Source organism: Polyodon spathula, chromosome 4 (genome assembly GCF_017654505.1).
Source record: "Polyodon spathula isolate WHYD16114869_AA chromosome 4, ASM1765450v1, whole genome shotgun sequence".
Taxonomy (NCBI): Eukaryota; Metazoa; Chordata; class Actinopteri; order Acipenseriformes; family Polyodontidae; genus Polyodon; species Polyodon spathula.
Genome location: NC_054537.1, coordinates 86,875,199 through 86,892,296, shown reverse-complemented (window position 1 = coordinate 86,892,296; position 17,098 = coordinate 86,875,199). Strand labels below are relative to the sequence as shown.

Below are 17,098 nucleotides of genomic sequence, written 5' to 3'. Positions count from 1 at the left end.
CAGGCAGTTAACTTTGCTGTTGCTTGGCTGGCTTCCTGATGAGTCTCTGATGTAGGACGACTGGACAGAGTCCAATGAGGGGATCAACCCTGTTCCAAAAGTCCAGCTGCAGCTAAAGGTCATTTAAAAGACATAAAACTGGGCACAAGAAATTGCAGCAAAAATCTGAAAAGTGGGCCAACCTAGTGATCAATCTGTTATTTTATTTATTTATTTATTTATTTATTTTTAAATAAAATAACTGAAGCAATAGATGGACATCTGAATGTCCACCTTACCCCCAAGTTTTGTAAGAGCATTAGTAATACTGTAGTATTAAGGTCCAGGTTTGTCTTTCAGGTATCACAATCCTCAAAAGCACAGTTGACTGGGAAAAAATAGTCTCTCTCCAGATCTTGCCCCTTTTCTGGTAAACAACAAATACTGTATCAGTGTGGTTGACGTTTTACTCAGTGCTGCCCTCTGTTGGTCGTGCTAAGGGCTATGCCTCATTTAGCTTGCTTCTGCAGATGCTCTTGTTCTTTCTTGCGTAGCTTTTCCCTGTGTTTTTCCAGTTTCTCTCTGGTCTTACGAGCCTTCTCCATGAATACCTTCAGGTCTTTAATTTTCTTTTTTAGGAGTACTCGGTCTTGGGAAGTAGCCACACCAAGGGACTGAAAGTAGAGAAAACACAGCACTAAAAAATCTTACGAGAGAAGTATTATCAAGCAATCTGCCATATTAATCTTATGTTTTACTTGATCTATTTCTTTACAGTTTTGTATCAGTAATTATTATGTTAAAAACAAATTACAGATTTTCGGTTAGCAATAATAATAAAAAAAAAAGCAGCAGCCAAGCACAGCATCTCCCAGCGTAGCACGGATCGCTTGTGTGTCATGGCTTTGCAGCAGCCTTGATCTGCACCAATCAACTCAGACAAAAATTCAAAGGGCATAATAATAGCGGCATGTATAGACCACCAAATTCAGGCGCCAAGCAAAATGATCTGTTATACAATGACATTGGAAATGTATGAGGCAAAGGAGAAGCCATACTAATGGGGGATCTCAACTTTCCCCATTTAAAATGGGAAAACCCGATGGGGTGCACGACAGACTAAATTGAAATGGTAGAAATGACAAATGACTGCTTCCTAATGCAATCTGTCAAGGCATCGACAAGAGGGGAGGACTCCCGACCAGCCAAGCCCCGGTCCACATAAAGAATGATTATATTAACATCAATACCTTCAGTTTGCTCCCATCTAGCTGAAGAAGCTGCTCCCCATCAATGTTTTTGGCAGTGAACTCTGGTATGTGTTGTTCCAAGTTTAGTCCCATCAACCAATGTGAGACTTGCTGGCAGCTCCATTCGAGAACAGTTCGATTCTGCCACTGGTTATGTTTGGGTGACTGTCTCTCATCAAGAATCTGTACGCATACAATGAAAACAGCTCTTAACATTATATCCTGTATATACCAACCTGGTTTAAGCATGACTACAAAAGACCAATATTTATGAAAAGTACAAGACACGAAGCGTTTGAATGGTTTTCCAAACCTGGACTTTTTCTTTTAAAGTGCACAAAGAATAACACTATGTAACACAATTTTTGTTCCTGGGTAGTAAGTGTTATTTCCTAATTGCTTATGCCTCGAAAGTATAGAAAATGGCTATTATCCCCACAAACTTTGCTTTTGTGACCAGGACAGTGATATTTCAAAATATCACTATTTCCAATGGGAAAACGGGCAAATGTGTGTCTTTTCGTTCACATAAAGTCAGAAAAAAACAACATATGAATCCAAAATAACATGTATTTATACTAAAGTAATACAAAAATGAATACAATAGATTTAGAAGTGAGTAGTTTTTCGAGATTTACGATTATACTGTAAATATATAGTAAATAAATAAATAGTGATATTTTGAAATATCACTGTCCTGGTCACAAAAGCAAAGTCTGTGGGGAATAATAGCCATTTTCTATACTTTTGAGGCATAAGCAATTAGGAAATAACACTTACTACCCAGGAACAAAAAAAAAAAAATTTGTTACACAGTGTAATTACAAGTAGCGGTCAAGGGTGAAGGATTGTGCAGGCACTATTGCCTTGGGGACAGCATATGTACAGTATGCAATGAGATGATGCAAAACACAGTCAGAATCGGTCAGTATCTCACCTCATCATCTATCATATCCAAGCTCTGAGAGGCAGTCGGAAAGAATAGGAGGAACAGGGTTATCAGGACAAATAAAAATAGACAAATATAACATGAAAAGCACAGAAACGAACGAAGCGTGGGGCAAAGATATATCCAGGAAAGTAGAACAGAGAATATAAAGACACAAACAAAAACTTGATACTCAGTAAACATTGTATTAGGGTCCCTGATGTCTCATCCAGGAAAGGCATGAGTGCAAGGTGTGTCCACTCGCTGTCGCTGTCTTCCCAGCGACAGCGAGTGGAAGCGACAGCAAGTGGGAGAAGTACAGCGTGGAAAAGTACAGAGCAGTTTCGAAGCAGAAAGGAGAAATTGCATCTTGAATTGCTTTAATCAGAAAACAGAGGACATTGGGGAAACACAGCCGCGTGTGTTTTTCTGATAACAAACAAGCTGAAACTCGGAGCAGCTGATTCAAATTCAGCGCCGTTTTGAGACACAGGCGAGGGGAGGAGCCGACAGCACAGCAGAACAACGCAGTTAAACGAGGCAGTCTTCCCAGCGACAGCGAGTGGAAGCGACAGCAAGTGGGAGAAGTACAGCGTGGAAAAGTACAGAGCAGTTTCGAAGCAGAAAGGAGAAATTGCATCTTGAATTGCTTTAATCAGAAAACAGAGGACATTGGGGAAACACAGCCGCGTGTGTTTTTCTGATAACAAACAAGCTGAAACTCGGAGCAGCTGATTCAAATTCAGCGCCGTTTTGAGACACGGGCGAGGGGAGGAGCCGACAGCACAGCAGAACAACGCAGTTAAACGAGGCAGTCTTCCCAGCGACAGCGAGTGGAAGCGACAGCAAGTGGGAGAAGTACAGCGTGGAAAAGTACAGAGCAGTTTCGAAGCAGAAAGGAGAAATTGCATCTTGAATTGCTTTAATCAGAAAACAGAGGACATTGGGGAAACACAGCCGCGTGTGTTTTTCTGATAACAAACAAGCTGAAACTCGGAGCAGCTGATTCAAATTCAGCGCCGTTTTGAGACACAGGCGAGGGGAGGAGCCAACAGCACAGCAGAACAACGCAGTTAAACGAGGCAGTCTTCCCAGCGACAGCGAGTGGAAGCGACAGCAAGTGGGAGAAGTACAGCGTGGAAAAGTACAGAGCAGTTTCGAAGCAGAAAGGAGAAATTGCATCTTGAATTGCTTTAATCAGAAAACAGAGGACATTGGGGAAACACAGCCGCGTGTGTTTTTCTGATAACAAACAAGCTGAAACTCGGAGCAGCTGATTCAAATTCAGCGCCGTTTTGAGACACGGGCGAGGGGAGGAGCCGACAGCACAGCAGAACAACGCAGTTAAACGAGGCAGTCTTCCCAGCGACAGCGAGTGGAAGCGACAGCAAGTGGGAGAAGTACAGGCGTGGAAAAGTACAGAGCAGTTTCGAAGCAGAAAGGAGAAATTGCATCTTGAATTGCTTTAATCAGAAAACAGAGGACATTGGGGAAACACAGCCGCGTGTGTTTTTCTGATAACAAACAAGCTGAAACTCGGAGCAGCTGATTCAAATTCAGCGCCGTTTTGAGACACGGGCGAGGGGAGGAGCCGACAGCACAGCAGAACAACGCAGTTAAACGAGGCAGTCTTCCCAGCGACAGCGAGTGGAAGCGACAGCGAGTGGGAGAAGTACAGGCGTGGAAAAGTACAGAGCAGTTTCGAAGCAGAAAGGAGAAATTGCATCTTGAATTGCTTTAATCAGAAAACAGAGGACATTGGGGAAACACAGCCGCGTGTGTTTTTCTGATAACAAACAAGCTGAAACTCGGAGCAGCTGATTCAAATTCAGCGCCGTTTTGAGACACGGGCGAGGGGAGGAGCCGACAGCACAGCAGAACAACGCAGTTAAACGAGGCAGTCTTCCCAGCGACAGCGAGTGGAAGCGACAGCAAGTGGGAGAAGTACAGCGTGGAAAAGTACAGAGCAGTTTCGAAGCAGAAAGGAGAAATTGCATCTTGAATTGCTTTAATCAGAAAACAGAGGACATTGGGGAAACACAGCCGCGTGTGTTTTTCTGATAACAAACAAGCTGAAACTCGGAGCAGCTGATTCAAATTCAGCGCCGTTTTGAGACACGGGCGAGGGGAGGAGCCGACAGCACAGCAGAACAACGCAGTTAAACGAGGCAGTCTTCCCAGCGACAGCGAGTGGAAGCGACAGCAAGTGGGAGAAGTACAGCGTGGAAAAGTACAGAGCAGTTTCGAAGCAGAAAGGAGAAATTGCATCTTGAATTGCTTTAATCAGAAAACAGAGGACATTGGGGAAAAACACAGCCGCGTGTGTTTTTCTGATAACAAACAAGCTGAAACTCGGAGCAGCTGATTCAAATTCAGCGCCGTTTTGAGACACGGGCGAGGGGAGGAGCCGACAGCACAGCAGAACAACGCAGTTAAACGAGGCAGTCTTCCCAGCGACAGCGAGTGGAAGCGACAGCAAGTGGGAGAAGTACAGCGTGGAAAAGTACAGAGCAGTTTCGAAGCAGTTTGAAAGCAGGTTGACGGCTGCAGAAGAAACTAAACTTCAAAAAAAAAAAAAACCCTCAACATGGTCTTCAAGCCAGTAATCTGTGACACCTGCTTGATGTGGGAAATCCGAGAAAACCCAGCGGAGCTAAACCAAGTGTGCGTAAAGTGCCGCGCGATCCAGGATTTGCATAAACTAGTAAGCATGCTAGAAATGGAGCTGGAAGAAGTGAGACAGCAACAAGATCTTGAGGAACTGGCACACCCACAATTCATGGAAGTCTGCATCACCCCTAACAGACTGAAAGCCACCAGGGAGATAGAAGGTCAGAACAGCTGGGTTCAGGTAGGCAGAAGCAGGGAAAAAAAGAAACTTCGTCAAACACAACCACCAGAAATCAAAACAACCAACAGATTTGAGTCACTTCAGAATTGTGATGAGCAGAACCAACAACAAGAGAATGAAAGGAACAACATCCAGGACCCCATTGACAGTGGTGACCAGACAGCAAAAAGAAGGGAGGTCATGATTGTTGGGGACTCCATATTGAGAAACACAGCAAGTTCAGTTCGCAGTTTGGACCCCCTTACTACAACAGTGTGCTGCCTTCCGGGAGCCTCGGTCAAGCACATCACTGAAAACGTGGACAGGCTCCTAGAACGAACAGGAGACGACCCGGTAGTAGTCGTCCACATCGGTACAAACAACATTGGAAGAGACAGACCAAAATCCCTGCAAAACAAATTCAGAGAGCTAGGAAGGAAATTAAAAGAGAAAACCAAAACTGTGGTATTTTCTGGTATACTACCCGCACCTTGCAAAGGACCATATGGACAGCTGGAAATAATAAATCAAAACCAATGGTTGAAGACGTGGTGCACACGGGAAGGCTTCACCTATCTTGATCATTGGACCACTTTCTACAACGAGGACTATCTGTATAGACGGGATGGACTGCATTTAAATAACAAGGGAACTAGTCTACTTGGAGAAAAGATCCTCGAGCAGGTTCGGAAGCATTTAAACTAGAAAGGAAGGGGGGAGAAATCAACAAAAAAACAGAAGGGAGACCGCATCAAAACAAGAACAACAACTCAGGTAAGACAACCATTAAATGTGTTTATCTAAATGCTAGAAGTATCAGAAACAAAATTCTAGAACTTGAAGCTACTGCACTAACAGGTAACTATGATGTGATAGGTGTTACAGAAACGTGGTTATCTGAGAGTGATGGGGACGAATATAATATTTGTGGGTATACACTGTATAGGAAAGACAGGCAGGACAGAAGAGGAGGAGGGGTAGCGCTATACATAAGAAACAGTCTTGAAGCCCAGGTGTTAAACCTGGACAAAGAAAATAAAACCGAATCAATATGGGTCAGAATAACAGACAAAAATTCAAAAGGCATAATAATAGGAGCATGCTATAGACCGCCAGATTCAGACGGTGAGCACAATAATCTGTTATACAATGACATTAGAAATGTGTGTAGCAAAGGAGAAGCCATACTAATGGGGGATTTCAACTTCCCCCAAATAAAATGGGAAAACCCGGTGGGTAGCGCGAAGGATGAAATAGAAATGGTGGAAATGACAAATGACTGCTTCCTAACACAATTTGTGAAGGCACCCACTAGAGGGGAGGCATGCCTTGATTTAGTCTTTTCAAATAACGAAGATAGAATAACTAAAACAGAGGTCAGAGAACCACTGGCAAACTCAGACCACAACATGGTCTCATTTGAAGTGTTTTTTAAATCCTCAAAAGTAAAGACTAAAGCTAAGGTTTACAATTTTAGAAAAGCAAACTATGAAGGCATGAAACAGAGACTAACAGAAGTAGATTGGAGTAAAATAGAGAAAACACCCACAGAAGAAGGATGGTTGTTCTTCAAAAACGTAGTACTAGAGGCGCAAAACAATTATATCCCTAAAGTAGACAAATCTAAATGTAAAACTAAATTGCCAAAATGGTTTAATAGATCAATTAAAAAAAATATTCAGCGAAAAAAGGCACTTTACAGAGCATTAAAAAAGGACCAAAAAGAAAGTACACAGAAAGAGTACACAGAACTGCAAATGCAAGTCAAAAAGGAAGTTAGAAAGGCCAAGAGAGAAATAGAAATGAACATTGCTAAGGGAGCTAAAACCAATTCCAAAATGTTTTTCCAATATTACAACAGCAAGAGAACATTCAAAGAGGAGATTAAATGTTTAAGAGATACAAATGGCAAAATCGTAGAGGAAGAAAAAAAAATAGCAAATATGTTAAATGATTACTTTTCACAAGTTTTTACAAAGGAAGATACTGACAACATGCCCCACATGTCATCCAGTTCCTATCCAGTTTTAAATAACTTTAGCATAACTGAGGCAGAAGTGTTAAAGGGACTAGGAGCTCTTAAAATAAACAAATCCCCTGGGCCGGATGAGATCCTCCCAGTAGTACTCAAAGAAATGAAAGAAGTAATTTACAAACCGCTAACCAAGATCATGCAGCAGTCTCTTGACACAGGGGTGGTACCGACAGACTGGAAAATTGCAAACGTAATACCGATCCACAAAAAGGGAAACAAAACTGAACCAGGTAACTACAGACCAGTAAGCCTGACTTCTATTATATGCAAACTTATGGAAACTATAATAAGAGCCAAAATGGAAAATTACCTATATGGTAACAGAGTACTGGGAGACAGTCAACATGGTTTTAGGAAAGGGAGATCGTGTCTAACTAACTTGCTTGATTTTTTTGAGGATGCAACATCGATAATGGATAATTGCAAAGCATATGACATGGTTTATTTAGATTTCCAGAAAGCTTTTGACAAAGTCCCGCACAAAAGATTAATTCTCAAACTGAACGCAGTTGGGATTCAAGGAAACACATGTACATGGATTAGGGAGTGGTTAACATGTAGAAAACAGAAAGTACTGATTAGAGGAAAAACCTCAGAATGGAGTGTGGTAACCAGCGGTGTACCACAGGGATCAGTATTAGGTCCTCTGCTATTCCTAATCTACATTAATGATTTAGATTCTGGTATAGTAAGCAAACTTGTTAAATTTGCAGACGACACAAAAGTAGGAGGAGTGGCAAACACTGTTGCAGCAGCAAAGGTCATTCAAAATGATCTAGACAAGATTCAGAACTGGGCAGACACATGGCAAATGACATTTAATAGAGAAAAGTGTAAGGTACTGCACGCAGGAAATAAAAATGTACATTATAAATATCATATGGGAGATATTGAAATTGGAGAAGGAATCTATGAAAAAGACCTAGGAGTTTTTGTTGACTCAGAAATGTCTTCATCTAGGCAATGTGGGGAAGCTATAAAAAAGGCTAACAAGATACTCGGATACATTGTGAAAAGTGTTGAATTTAAATCAAGGGAAGTAATGTTAAAACTGTACAATGCACTTGTAAGACCTCATCTTGAATATTGTGTGCAGTTCTGGTCACCTCGCTATAAAAAAGATATTGCTGCTCTAGAAAGAGTGCAAAGAAGAGCGACCAGAATTATTCCGGGCTTAAAAGGCATGTCATATGCAGACAGGCTAAAAGAATTGAATCTGTTCAGTCTTGAACAAAGAAGACTACGTGGCGACCTAATTCAAGCATTCAAAATTCTAAAAGGTATTGACAGTGTGGACGCAAGGGACTTTTTCAGCCTGAAAAAAGAAACAAGGACCAGGGGTCACAAATGGAGTTTAGAAAAAGGGGCATTCAGAACAGAAAATAGGAGACACTTTTTTACACAGAGAATTGTGAGGGTCTGGAATCAACTCCCCAGTAATGTTGTTGAAGCTGACACCCTGGGATCCTTCAAGAAGCTGCTTGATGAGATTTTGGGATCAATAAGCTACTAACAACCAAACGAGCAAGATGGGCCGAATGGCCTCCTCTCGTTTGTAAACTTTCTTATGTTCTTATGTTCTTATGTTCTTATGATCAGGAGGTTGCTAGTTCGAATCCTGCCTGTGCCAATCTTAGCTGGGGTTGTGAAGGAAAGTCTGCTGGGTTTAGTTCACCTTATTGCTCATCAGCAACCCTTACTGGTCAGACACCTCACATGTTCAGGCACAGATTGAAATTGCCATCCTGAGCGGCACCTCATTCTGGAATGTTCAGAAGCGGTTTCAAAGTGTTGCCACGGTACCCACTTGCTCATGCTGATAGGAAGGAAGGGTTGATGCAATATTCAGAGAATGTGCATATTCACCTCATCCGAAGACAAAACCAAGGTGTGCGATCGACCTGTTATTTTAGGTTCTGCTACCAAACCACCAACATTTGTAGAGCTTGTGCTACTGGGACTTAAATCATCAATGAAATTCTGTGAAAAATTGAACACAAATTATTTAAAAAAAAAACATTAGTATGAACAGTTTCTTAAAGGGGATACAAGGACCTTTTTATTTTATTGTGTTACATGTTCCCATGTGTTGCTACAACTGTTTACGTAAGGTGTGTGCATTGTTTTACTTTTTTAAACTTTTAAATTGCATTCCCTGCCTCAAGATGGCTTCACATGTACCCGCACGGACCTCTCAGAACTACATTTCCCATCATCATCCTGCTCACATATGTAACTGATACCAATGAGCAGGAGGATGACAGGAAATGTAGTTGTGAGAGGTCCATGCAGGTACACGTGAAGCCATCTTGAGGCAGGGAATGCAATACATTTAAAAAATAATAAACTTAATATTAAATAATTAAAATTATTAAAACAATACACACACCTTACTTAAACAGATGTAGCAACACATGGGAACATGTAACAATAAAATAAAAAAGGTCCTTACATACCCTTTAAAGAAAAAAATGAATGCATCAAAAAAATCAACACGTTTTGCAATTATTGGAATCGAGTGTTGATTTGAACTGATATAATATCCACATCGATTTATTTATTTATTTAAAATTAAGAATGGCATTTCAAATCAAATTATACTTGATTAGAAAGTGTTTTCATTAGTGGAAGTGACTGAAGTGAACATGAGAAAACAAGAATAAATACGATACCACGTTATATGACTGTGAGAAGAAATGTGGCCAGTGCAGGACTCTCTGTTAGAAATAAACATTTCATTCACATGACTACAGTATATAAAACACACACAGTCACTATTAATGTGTGCTCTGCTACTGAATCTAACCCTAAAAAGGAAACCCAAGCATCTTCAACGTGACTAATCCCAAAGATCATGATCCACTGTCTAAAATATAACAGACACTGGGGTTAATCTAGTAGCAATAAAACATCCAGTTGGTGACTTTATGAAAATCAGTAAATTGCAGTTTTCCCATTTCATTGGAATAGAGTGCACTTTATTGTACTGTTGCAGTGATGAATTGGCAATTTTTATCGGAATAAAAAAGGCAAAGGTAAGTGCTTTAATTTAGTGTTATTGTAATGATGACTATTAGAAGTGCATTTTATTTATATTATGCACTGTATGTTATGTACACACCCCTAAATCATTGCAACAGTCTAATAACCTGACGGAAAAAAACACAGCTCAGCTTTAATATGGCTCTTTTAAATTTACATAAATATATAAAAGATTGCACATCTAAAATACAGTGTGTGTATGTGTAGAACAGCTGAGTGGAAAGGACATTGGGAAGGTAGAACAACTGAGTGGAAAGGACATTGGGAAGGTAGAACAGCTGAGTGGAAAGGACATTGAAAAATGTATTAACTTCCAGATTTGCGCTTCTTTACTGTGTTTTGGACTACTGATGCTAGAATGCATTTCAAGTTGCATAGACAAAGTTTTCGAGTTGCCATAGTGCTCATGCATCAATGCCACTCCCATGAAAACAAATTGCATTATCCTTGCAGATAAGTGTGGAGGTGTTGAAAGCGGGGGATATTATACCACTGCACAAGAGGCTGCTGCAGATTTCAACATCCCCGAAACCGCGATTTCTCAACCATTCTGTAAAACCAGGACACAATTACAGAGGCCTGCGAACAACAAATTGTGCGAGTTGTCAGCATTTCCAATTTGCTCAATACCCTGAATGTTGAGGACACCTTGGTTTTGTGGTTTAAAAATGCCCATGATCAGAATGTGCCTGTATCTGGGATTACTATGAGACACAATGCTGAGAAATTAGCACAGCTGTTGGGACATACAGATTTCAATTACAGTTATAATTTGCAATGTATACTTTTTAAAAGTTCACTTACAACTGTATTTTCAATAAAATGCACAGTATTTTTAAATGTATAATATTTCTTTGTTCTGTAATTGATATTTGATTTCAGTGTTAATGTAACTTCAATAAAAATAAAAAAAAACTGACAGTATGACAGTATGCATTTGGATTTGACTCTGGAGGACAACTTCAGCACCGCGGTATAGCCAAATCCGTAGTATAGCGAGGGCTGATATAACAAGGGGTGTGTGTGTGTGTGTGTGTGTGTGTGTGTGTGTGTGTGTGTGTGTGTGTGTGTGTGTGTGTTACGGACGGTAACGAAAGTGTATTTGGAACAGTAGCTAAAAAAAGATTTAGAGGTTGCCTGTCAGACTCAATTGGTGTTCACAATGTATTTATATACTTCCATACCTTAGCTTTGTGTTTTTCTGGGCTGTTTTCAGAAGAAGGCTCTGTCGAGCTAGTGGGAGAGGGAAAGTTGCTTGATGATGCATAATCCTTGACCCCTTCTCCAAACCAGGAGAGCGGTACACAAGGAGGCAGGGGGGAGGAAGACGTTGTACTCATTGAGCGTTCCTGGGTCTCCGTAGATGCCCTAGAGATATGTTTTTAGGACAACATCATTTACTTTGTAAAAACAAAATCAAATCAGATCAAAACAAGGATATGGCACTGTATACCTTTTTAAAACTGAGCTATAGCTTCGAAGGTTGATATTTGGACACTATTAGAATTGCATTTTTTTTTTTACCACAAGTTATTTATCAGTGTCATTTTAAAGCAGCTAAAAGCATAACAGCACCATAATTCAAATTTACTTTCAGAACAGAACATAATTCACTGCTAATATTTAAATATTTCCTAGCATGCTTTGATCGTCATGTAGAAAATAATGGTCTGCACAGGGAACTAAAACTTCTGCATGGTAACACATTGTGGGCACTTGGTATCCAGCAGACCTGACCCGGTGACAGTATTATTCAAGTGCAGCTTTTAATAATCCAAGCTGTCGTTTTGTCACCATAATGACTTCAGCTTCATGTTCCACAGCAGAGTAAGTGAAGCTGAAACCTCTATCAGGGCATGACTCACTGTTCACTGCTTTGTTCAGAGCTGTAAAATACCCAGAGATTCAGTACTATTACTTCTGTCTGATCTCATCCTTTTGATCAGAGTCAGAGCTCTTCCAAGCAAATCAAGTGAATGAGGCAGACCTATAGCTAAAACTATATGAACATAATTTAGATGGTAAAAGTCTACCGGAAGCCATAACAGTAGTATAGTATTTCATGTTAGATTTCAATTTTTTAAATTTTTGCCAGTTTCTCATTAAGTATATGGAAAACTGTAAAATGGTATGTAATGAAATATGTTAATGTAACCTTATTTACCAGGTTTCACTTGACTTTATGAAGTAAAATTAGTTAATTTTATAGGGTGATGCAAAAGGTTTGACCATAGCTGTAGACTCCTCCAACAGAGCAAATCAAGTGAACCTTTGACTAATTTTCCCAAGAAAATGATACCAAGTTCCTGCTTCATCCCATCACCACCACTTCTAGTAGCATAAACCTGTACAAGCTGCTCTATGAATCAGAATAAAAAATCCAGTTAGAAAAAGCTGAGAAATGGCAGTGGCTTCTCATGGATAAAATGAGATGCAGCTTGCTGGTACATGTAGACTTACTGAGCGAAGGCATAAGCATGGGATGGTTCAAATGGATATGGATTAATATTCTTAGTTTATGGATTACAGTAAATGTTAATGAAGCAGCTGTTTTGATATACTTTCCGCCCTGTTTCTACGTATACCGATGCCTTCATCAGCTGATGTCTTTCCTACATACCTGCTTCCAGATGACAAGCTTTTAGTTTCTTTATCATTTTCTCTCCCCTTCTTCCCTTTGCCAGAGCTCCGTCGCTGGGGAGCCCTGTAATCACACAGCAAACTCACTCAAAACAAACTTAATTTCAAGTGTTTCAAGTATGTTTATACAGCTCTTAATTCCTCTTCTAACTTAATGATACTTATTTGTATTAATACTCTGCATGAGGTCAATTGCATGACATTTCATGTGTAATCCTTGTTCTGCACTTAATTAAGAGTATGAATAAAGGAACAGCTTAGGTATGAATTGAATGTCTTACCCAAGATCAATAAGCTTCCTTTTTGTCTTTTCTTCCTGTCCGAGGTGAGGGCTGGAACGCACTGGAGACTGAAGATCTGCAAAGTCAGACACGTTCAACACAGTCAGTTTCCTAACAACAGCATCTAGATGAACAAAGAAAAATAAACTTATTACAAATAAAATGTAGTACAACTTTTAAAAAATGCATTTTAATATAGTAAAGCAAGTATAATGTGTAATCCTAAATGCTGCATGTAGAGTTTATGTACTATATAAAGGTATGTGAAGTGAATTTTAGGAGTAATTTGTGTGTTTAAAATTAATATGTAAGTCATCGTGGCACACTAAAAGCAAATTCAGTTTAACAACCTTAAAAAATAAACAAACAAAAAAATAAATACAAGCCAGCTGAAACTCAATAGAAACTTGAACTGGTATAATTTATTGCATCAAAACACTTTATTGAAATGGGAGGAAGATAATGCATCTGCAGGTGCCCTTTTAGAAGATTGAAATACCTTCTTTATTCCGCTGTGGATGACTGTGCAGAGATGCATCCGAGCTGCAGCAGGACTTGCAGGGGGGTGATGTGGGTGTGTCTGCAGGTGTCTTCCCAGCCTGCTCTTGCACTTCCTCTTGGTTTTTTGGTGTACACTCAGATGAGAGGGCCGCAGTGAACAGGGTGCAGGTGTCTGAGTCTGATGCAGGTGAACGTGTTCTCAGAGTCGCAGAGAGAGGAGACCTGGCACTGTGCATGGGGCTGCCAGAACCATCTGAAGCCTGAGGAAGTAAGTTCACAAGAAAATATCAATCATGCTCTCAAAGCTCTATTTTCTTTTGCATATCAGGTTAAAAGCAGAAAAGGGTTAAGTAATGTAGAAAACTGTATTGGTGAGTGGACACTTCCTGACATCATACAACCTTCATTTTAATGAAGCTGCCTGTAGCTTTTCTAGAACACTCAGCCAGATCTGATTGCCAAGCAGGCACAATCTGCAGTGGAGGCGGACAGGAGAGGGGCCTTGTTTAAAAAGACACTAATTATCTCTGAAGCTGAGCTGAAGGATGCAGCTTGAAACTAGTGTAAAACGTGTCTGTCAAGTGCCATTTAGGTTTAATGGTGAGTTCCTCGTGATGGATCAATTGGCATGTTTAAATGTTTTAATTTAGCAGTCATTATAGTATATATAGCTTAGAACAATAAACTGTACTTCATATATTAAACACTGTAAGACCAACTTGTCACTTTGAGTTTCGTAGCTCAGTGAACCGAAAACTAGGGTGTCACCAAAATAAAGTTGGTATTCAAAGTCAAAGATTGTAGCTTTCACATCTCATAGAAGACTGTAAATACTGATACAACTCCTTCCATGAATACATCGAAATTAAATATTTAAATTGTGAGGTGAAACTTTAAAAGTGCAATGCTACAGTACATTGTGTTCTGCATTGTACCTTAAACAATAGCCAGCATTAAAAACATCCTAATTAAAACAATCCCCTCACAAACAATTGCATTGTAACAATCACCTGCAGATCTTATTTGAACCAGAGATGGCAGTACACTTTGAACTCATTCAGTACACTTCTGGCAAAAAAAAAAATATATATTATATAGATATATATATAATATATATATATATATATAATATATTCTATATAAAAGATAAAAATATACCTTCTTAATGGAAGAAGTCATAACAGGAAGTTGACACATTCAACTATATATAGATATATATATATATATATATATATATATATATATATATATATATATATATATATATATAGCCAATTACCTTTACCAACACATTCTCAGGATTGATTTTGCAGTCTAAGCATTTGTTTGTGAAATGTAATTAAAAGTAGGGGTGCCATAAAATCAAAATTACATTTGTAACGCTGTTTTCAAACTCCGGGGTACAGGACAGTAACTGGCAGAATAACATCTGCAGCTATTTTAATGCTGGAACATACTTCAATATTGTATGATTTCAGAAAGCTGCATATTTAATACCCAGTCTCAGGTTCTCTGTCTCTTACCCTCCTCTCCAGGCTGTCCTCCTCATCAGTGGAGCTGACGCTGTCCCGCAGCCTGGCTCGGGAGGGTCTGTGTCTTTTACTCTTCACCGAAAGCTGCACCCGTGTCTTCAACACATTGCTGTCTAGCCTCTCTGTTTCAGGGACGGCTTCATTAAAATCTTCAAAACGTGAAAGGAATTTATGAAGATACATTATAAAACAAAAACACTACAGTGTTCTAAATTATAAAACGGCAAGAAGGAGCAACAGTGGATTCCATGGAAAATCAGCCCTATAGTGCAGTAAACTCACAGTAACTCGAAGCACGTCAGGGTATACCAGGGCTATTGTACAGTGCAGCTTAAACTGTGACATCAATAGTTTCTCTTCCCAGCAGAGTGGAGCTTAATGGGCTGCATACCGTTGTTCCTGAACAAGATGATTTCTACTTAAGACTAGTCTTTCTCTCTCTAGAAATATTAAGAAATGTACAGCACTTCTAAAATTAACTTGCTCACTGCTCCGGTGTACACCCTAGTCTCTTAACATCCAAAGGATTTATACTTTAATAATCTGGAACTGACTGACTGTGAGGTTTGTGTTAACTCTGTGTTCTGTGTTCTTCATACAGTTCTTTCATGCACTATTATGCCTGATGCTTCTAAATCTTTCTTTAAATCTTTGGATTTTAATCTTGGATTTGTTTTATCAAATTCTCCTACCTGCTGTACAACTCTTTCTGTTCTTGTTCAACAGAAGTTGGAAATAGTGACCTCCTTTTCTAGTTACTGACTTTAAAATGCAGCTTAGTTACTGTGCAATGGTTTTTATTGCATTTATATTTTAATTAGTTCTATTACACGTTTATGTACTTTTAATTTAAAGGTGCCAATACTCTTGTCATGAACACATATTTGAAATTGCTTAAGTATTATAAAAAAATAAAATAAAAAAATTCTAAAGATTGTTTGTTAAACTACCAGAAATTGTGTAGTTTGGTCACTGCCAATAATAACTAGTGGTTAATGTTCACTAAATGCTTGTATTTAACATGTTTTCTTGAATTATCCTATATTAAGCGTAGGGTGCCAATACTTTTGTCTGCGACCGTACTTCAAATACAACCTGATTATAATGAAATAACATCAGATTTATATAATCCAACAGACTATAAAGGGCTGGATTGAATAGATGGGCTGATGATGAACAAGTTTTCATTTTACACCTACTAAATGGACAAGGCAACAATCCACAGGAAACAACCAGTGGGCTTCTCTGAGCATGTTATGGCAAGAAGTGTAGCCTCACCTCTAATGTCTGTAATCAAGAGAGTTAGTTTCCTTGCTTGGCTTTGGAGCTTACATTATTACTTGATACATGTTGATTGAAAACAGAATTTTCTATTCCTATTTTGTAAGCGGGTTTGAGGATGAGCTGTTGGAGGTTATTAAAATGCCAGCAGTTTAATTCACATTGTAGGTTATTTATTAGGTAAGATTGAGACCTGCTACTGGGTGGTGAAACATCCAAGAGTTAACTTGTTTAGAACACACTTTTTATTCAAGGGTGTGTGTTGCTTTCAAACAATTCATCAATCAAGTTCATTTATGCTACCAAGCCCAGCAAGAATGAAATACTGCGTTCTTCTCTCTCAAATGTATCCTTATGAATGCTAGGCTAATTAAACATTATGGATGCATGGAAGCATACTGTATGTAAATGATATGGAGAGGACTGAAAACCCTGGGTCTATGAGTTTTCGATACTGGGGTCAGATTAAAATACTCCTCTCACATAAAAAAAAAAAAAAAATGTAAAAACATATTTTTTGATAAATTATTTAAAGATGATCGATATGATTTTTTTGTACAGATTCTTATGTTGTTCACCGGGCCTGTCTCTTGAGAAGTTATCTCAAAATGTATGTTTAAAAAATGTCAAAGCATGCTATAACACTCAATGGTAGTACAGTACTACCCCATTATAATGCAGTTGTCGGGGTACATAATTAGGAGACCACGTTACTTGTGTTTTGCTTATAACGAATATTGGCATTTTTGTTCCTGAAATGATCTACAATGCCCACAAGCCAAATTAACAGCAGCTTGAC

The 17,098-nt window shown here is 39.2% G+C and overlaps 1 protein-coding gene across 1 annotated transcript in view; it reads right to left on the bottom strand.

Annotated features, from left to right (window-relative positions):
- Positions 1–235: 235 nt before the first annotated feature.
- The window catches only part of LOC121313999 (neurabin-1-like), a 74,755-nt gene continuing 57,892 nt past the window's right edge, over positions 236–17,098 (bottom strand). Inside the window, exons 12-21 of the mRNA XM_041246765.1 lie at positions 15,010–15,167; positions 13,485–13,746; positions 12,986–13,109; positions 12,685–12,768; positions 11,249–11,432; positions 9,695–9,739; positions 8,889–9,002; positions 2,167–2,190; positions 1,230–1,412; positions 236–653 (exon numbers count right to left, since the gene is read on the bottom strand). Coding sequence (XP_041102699.1) covers positions 489–653; positions 1,230–1,412; positions 2,167–2,190; positions 8,889–9,002; positions 9,695–9,739; positions 11,249–11,432; positions 12,685–12,768; positions 12,986–13,109; positions 13,485–13,746; positions 15,010–15,167 — 1,343 coding nt within the window. The 3' untranslated portion in view covers positions 236–488. The remainder of the gene's footprint in view (positions 654–1,229; positions 1,413–2,166; positions 2,191–8,888; positions 9,003–9,694; positions 9,740–11,248; positions 11,433–12,684; positions 12,769–12,985; positions 13,110–13,484; positions 13,747–15,009; positions 15,168–17,098) is intronic.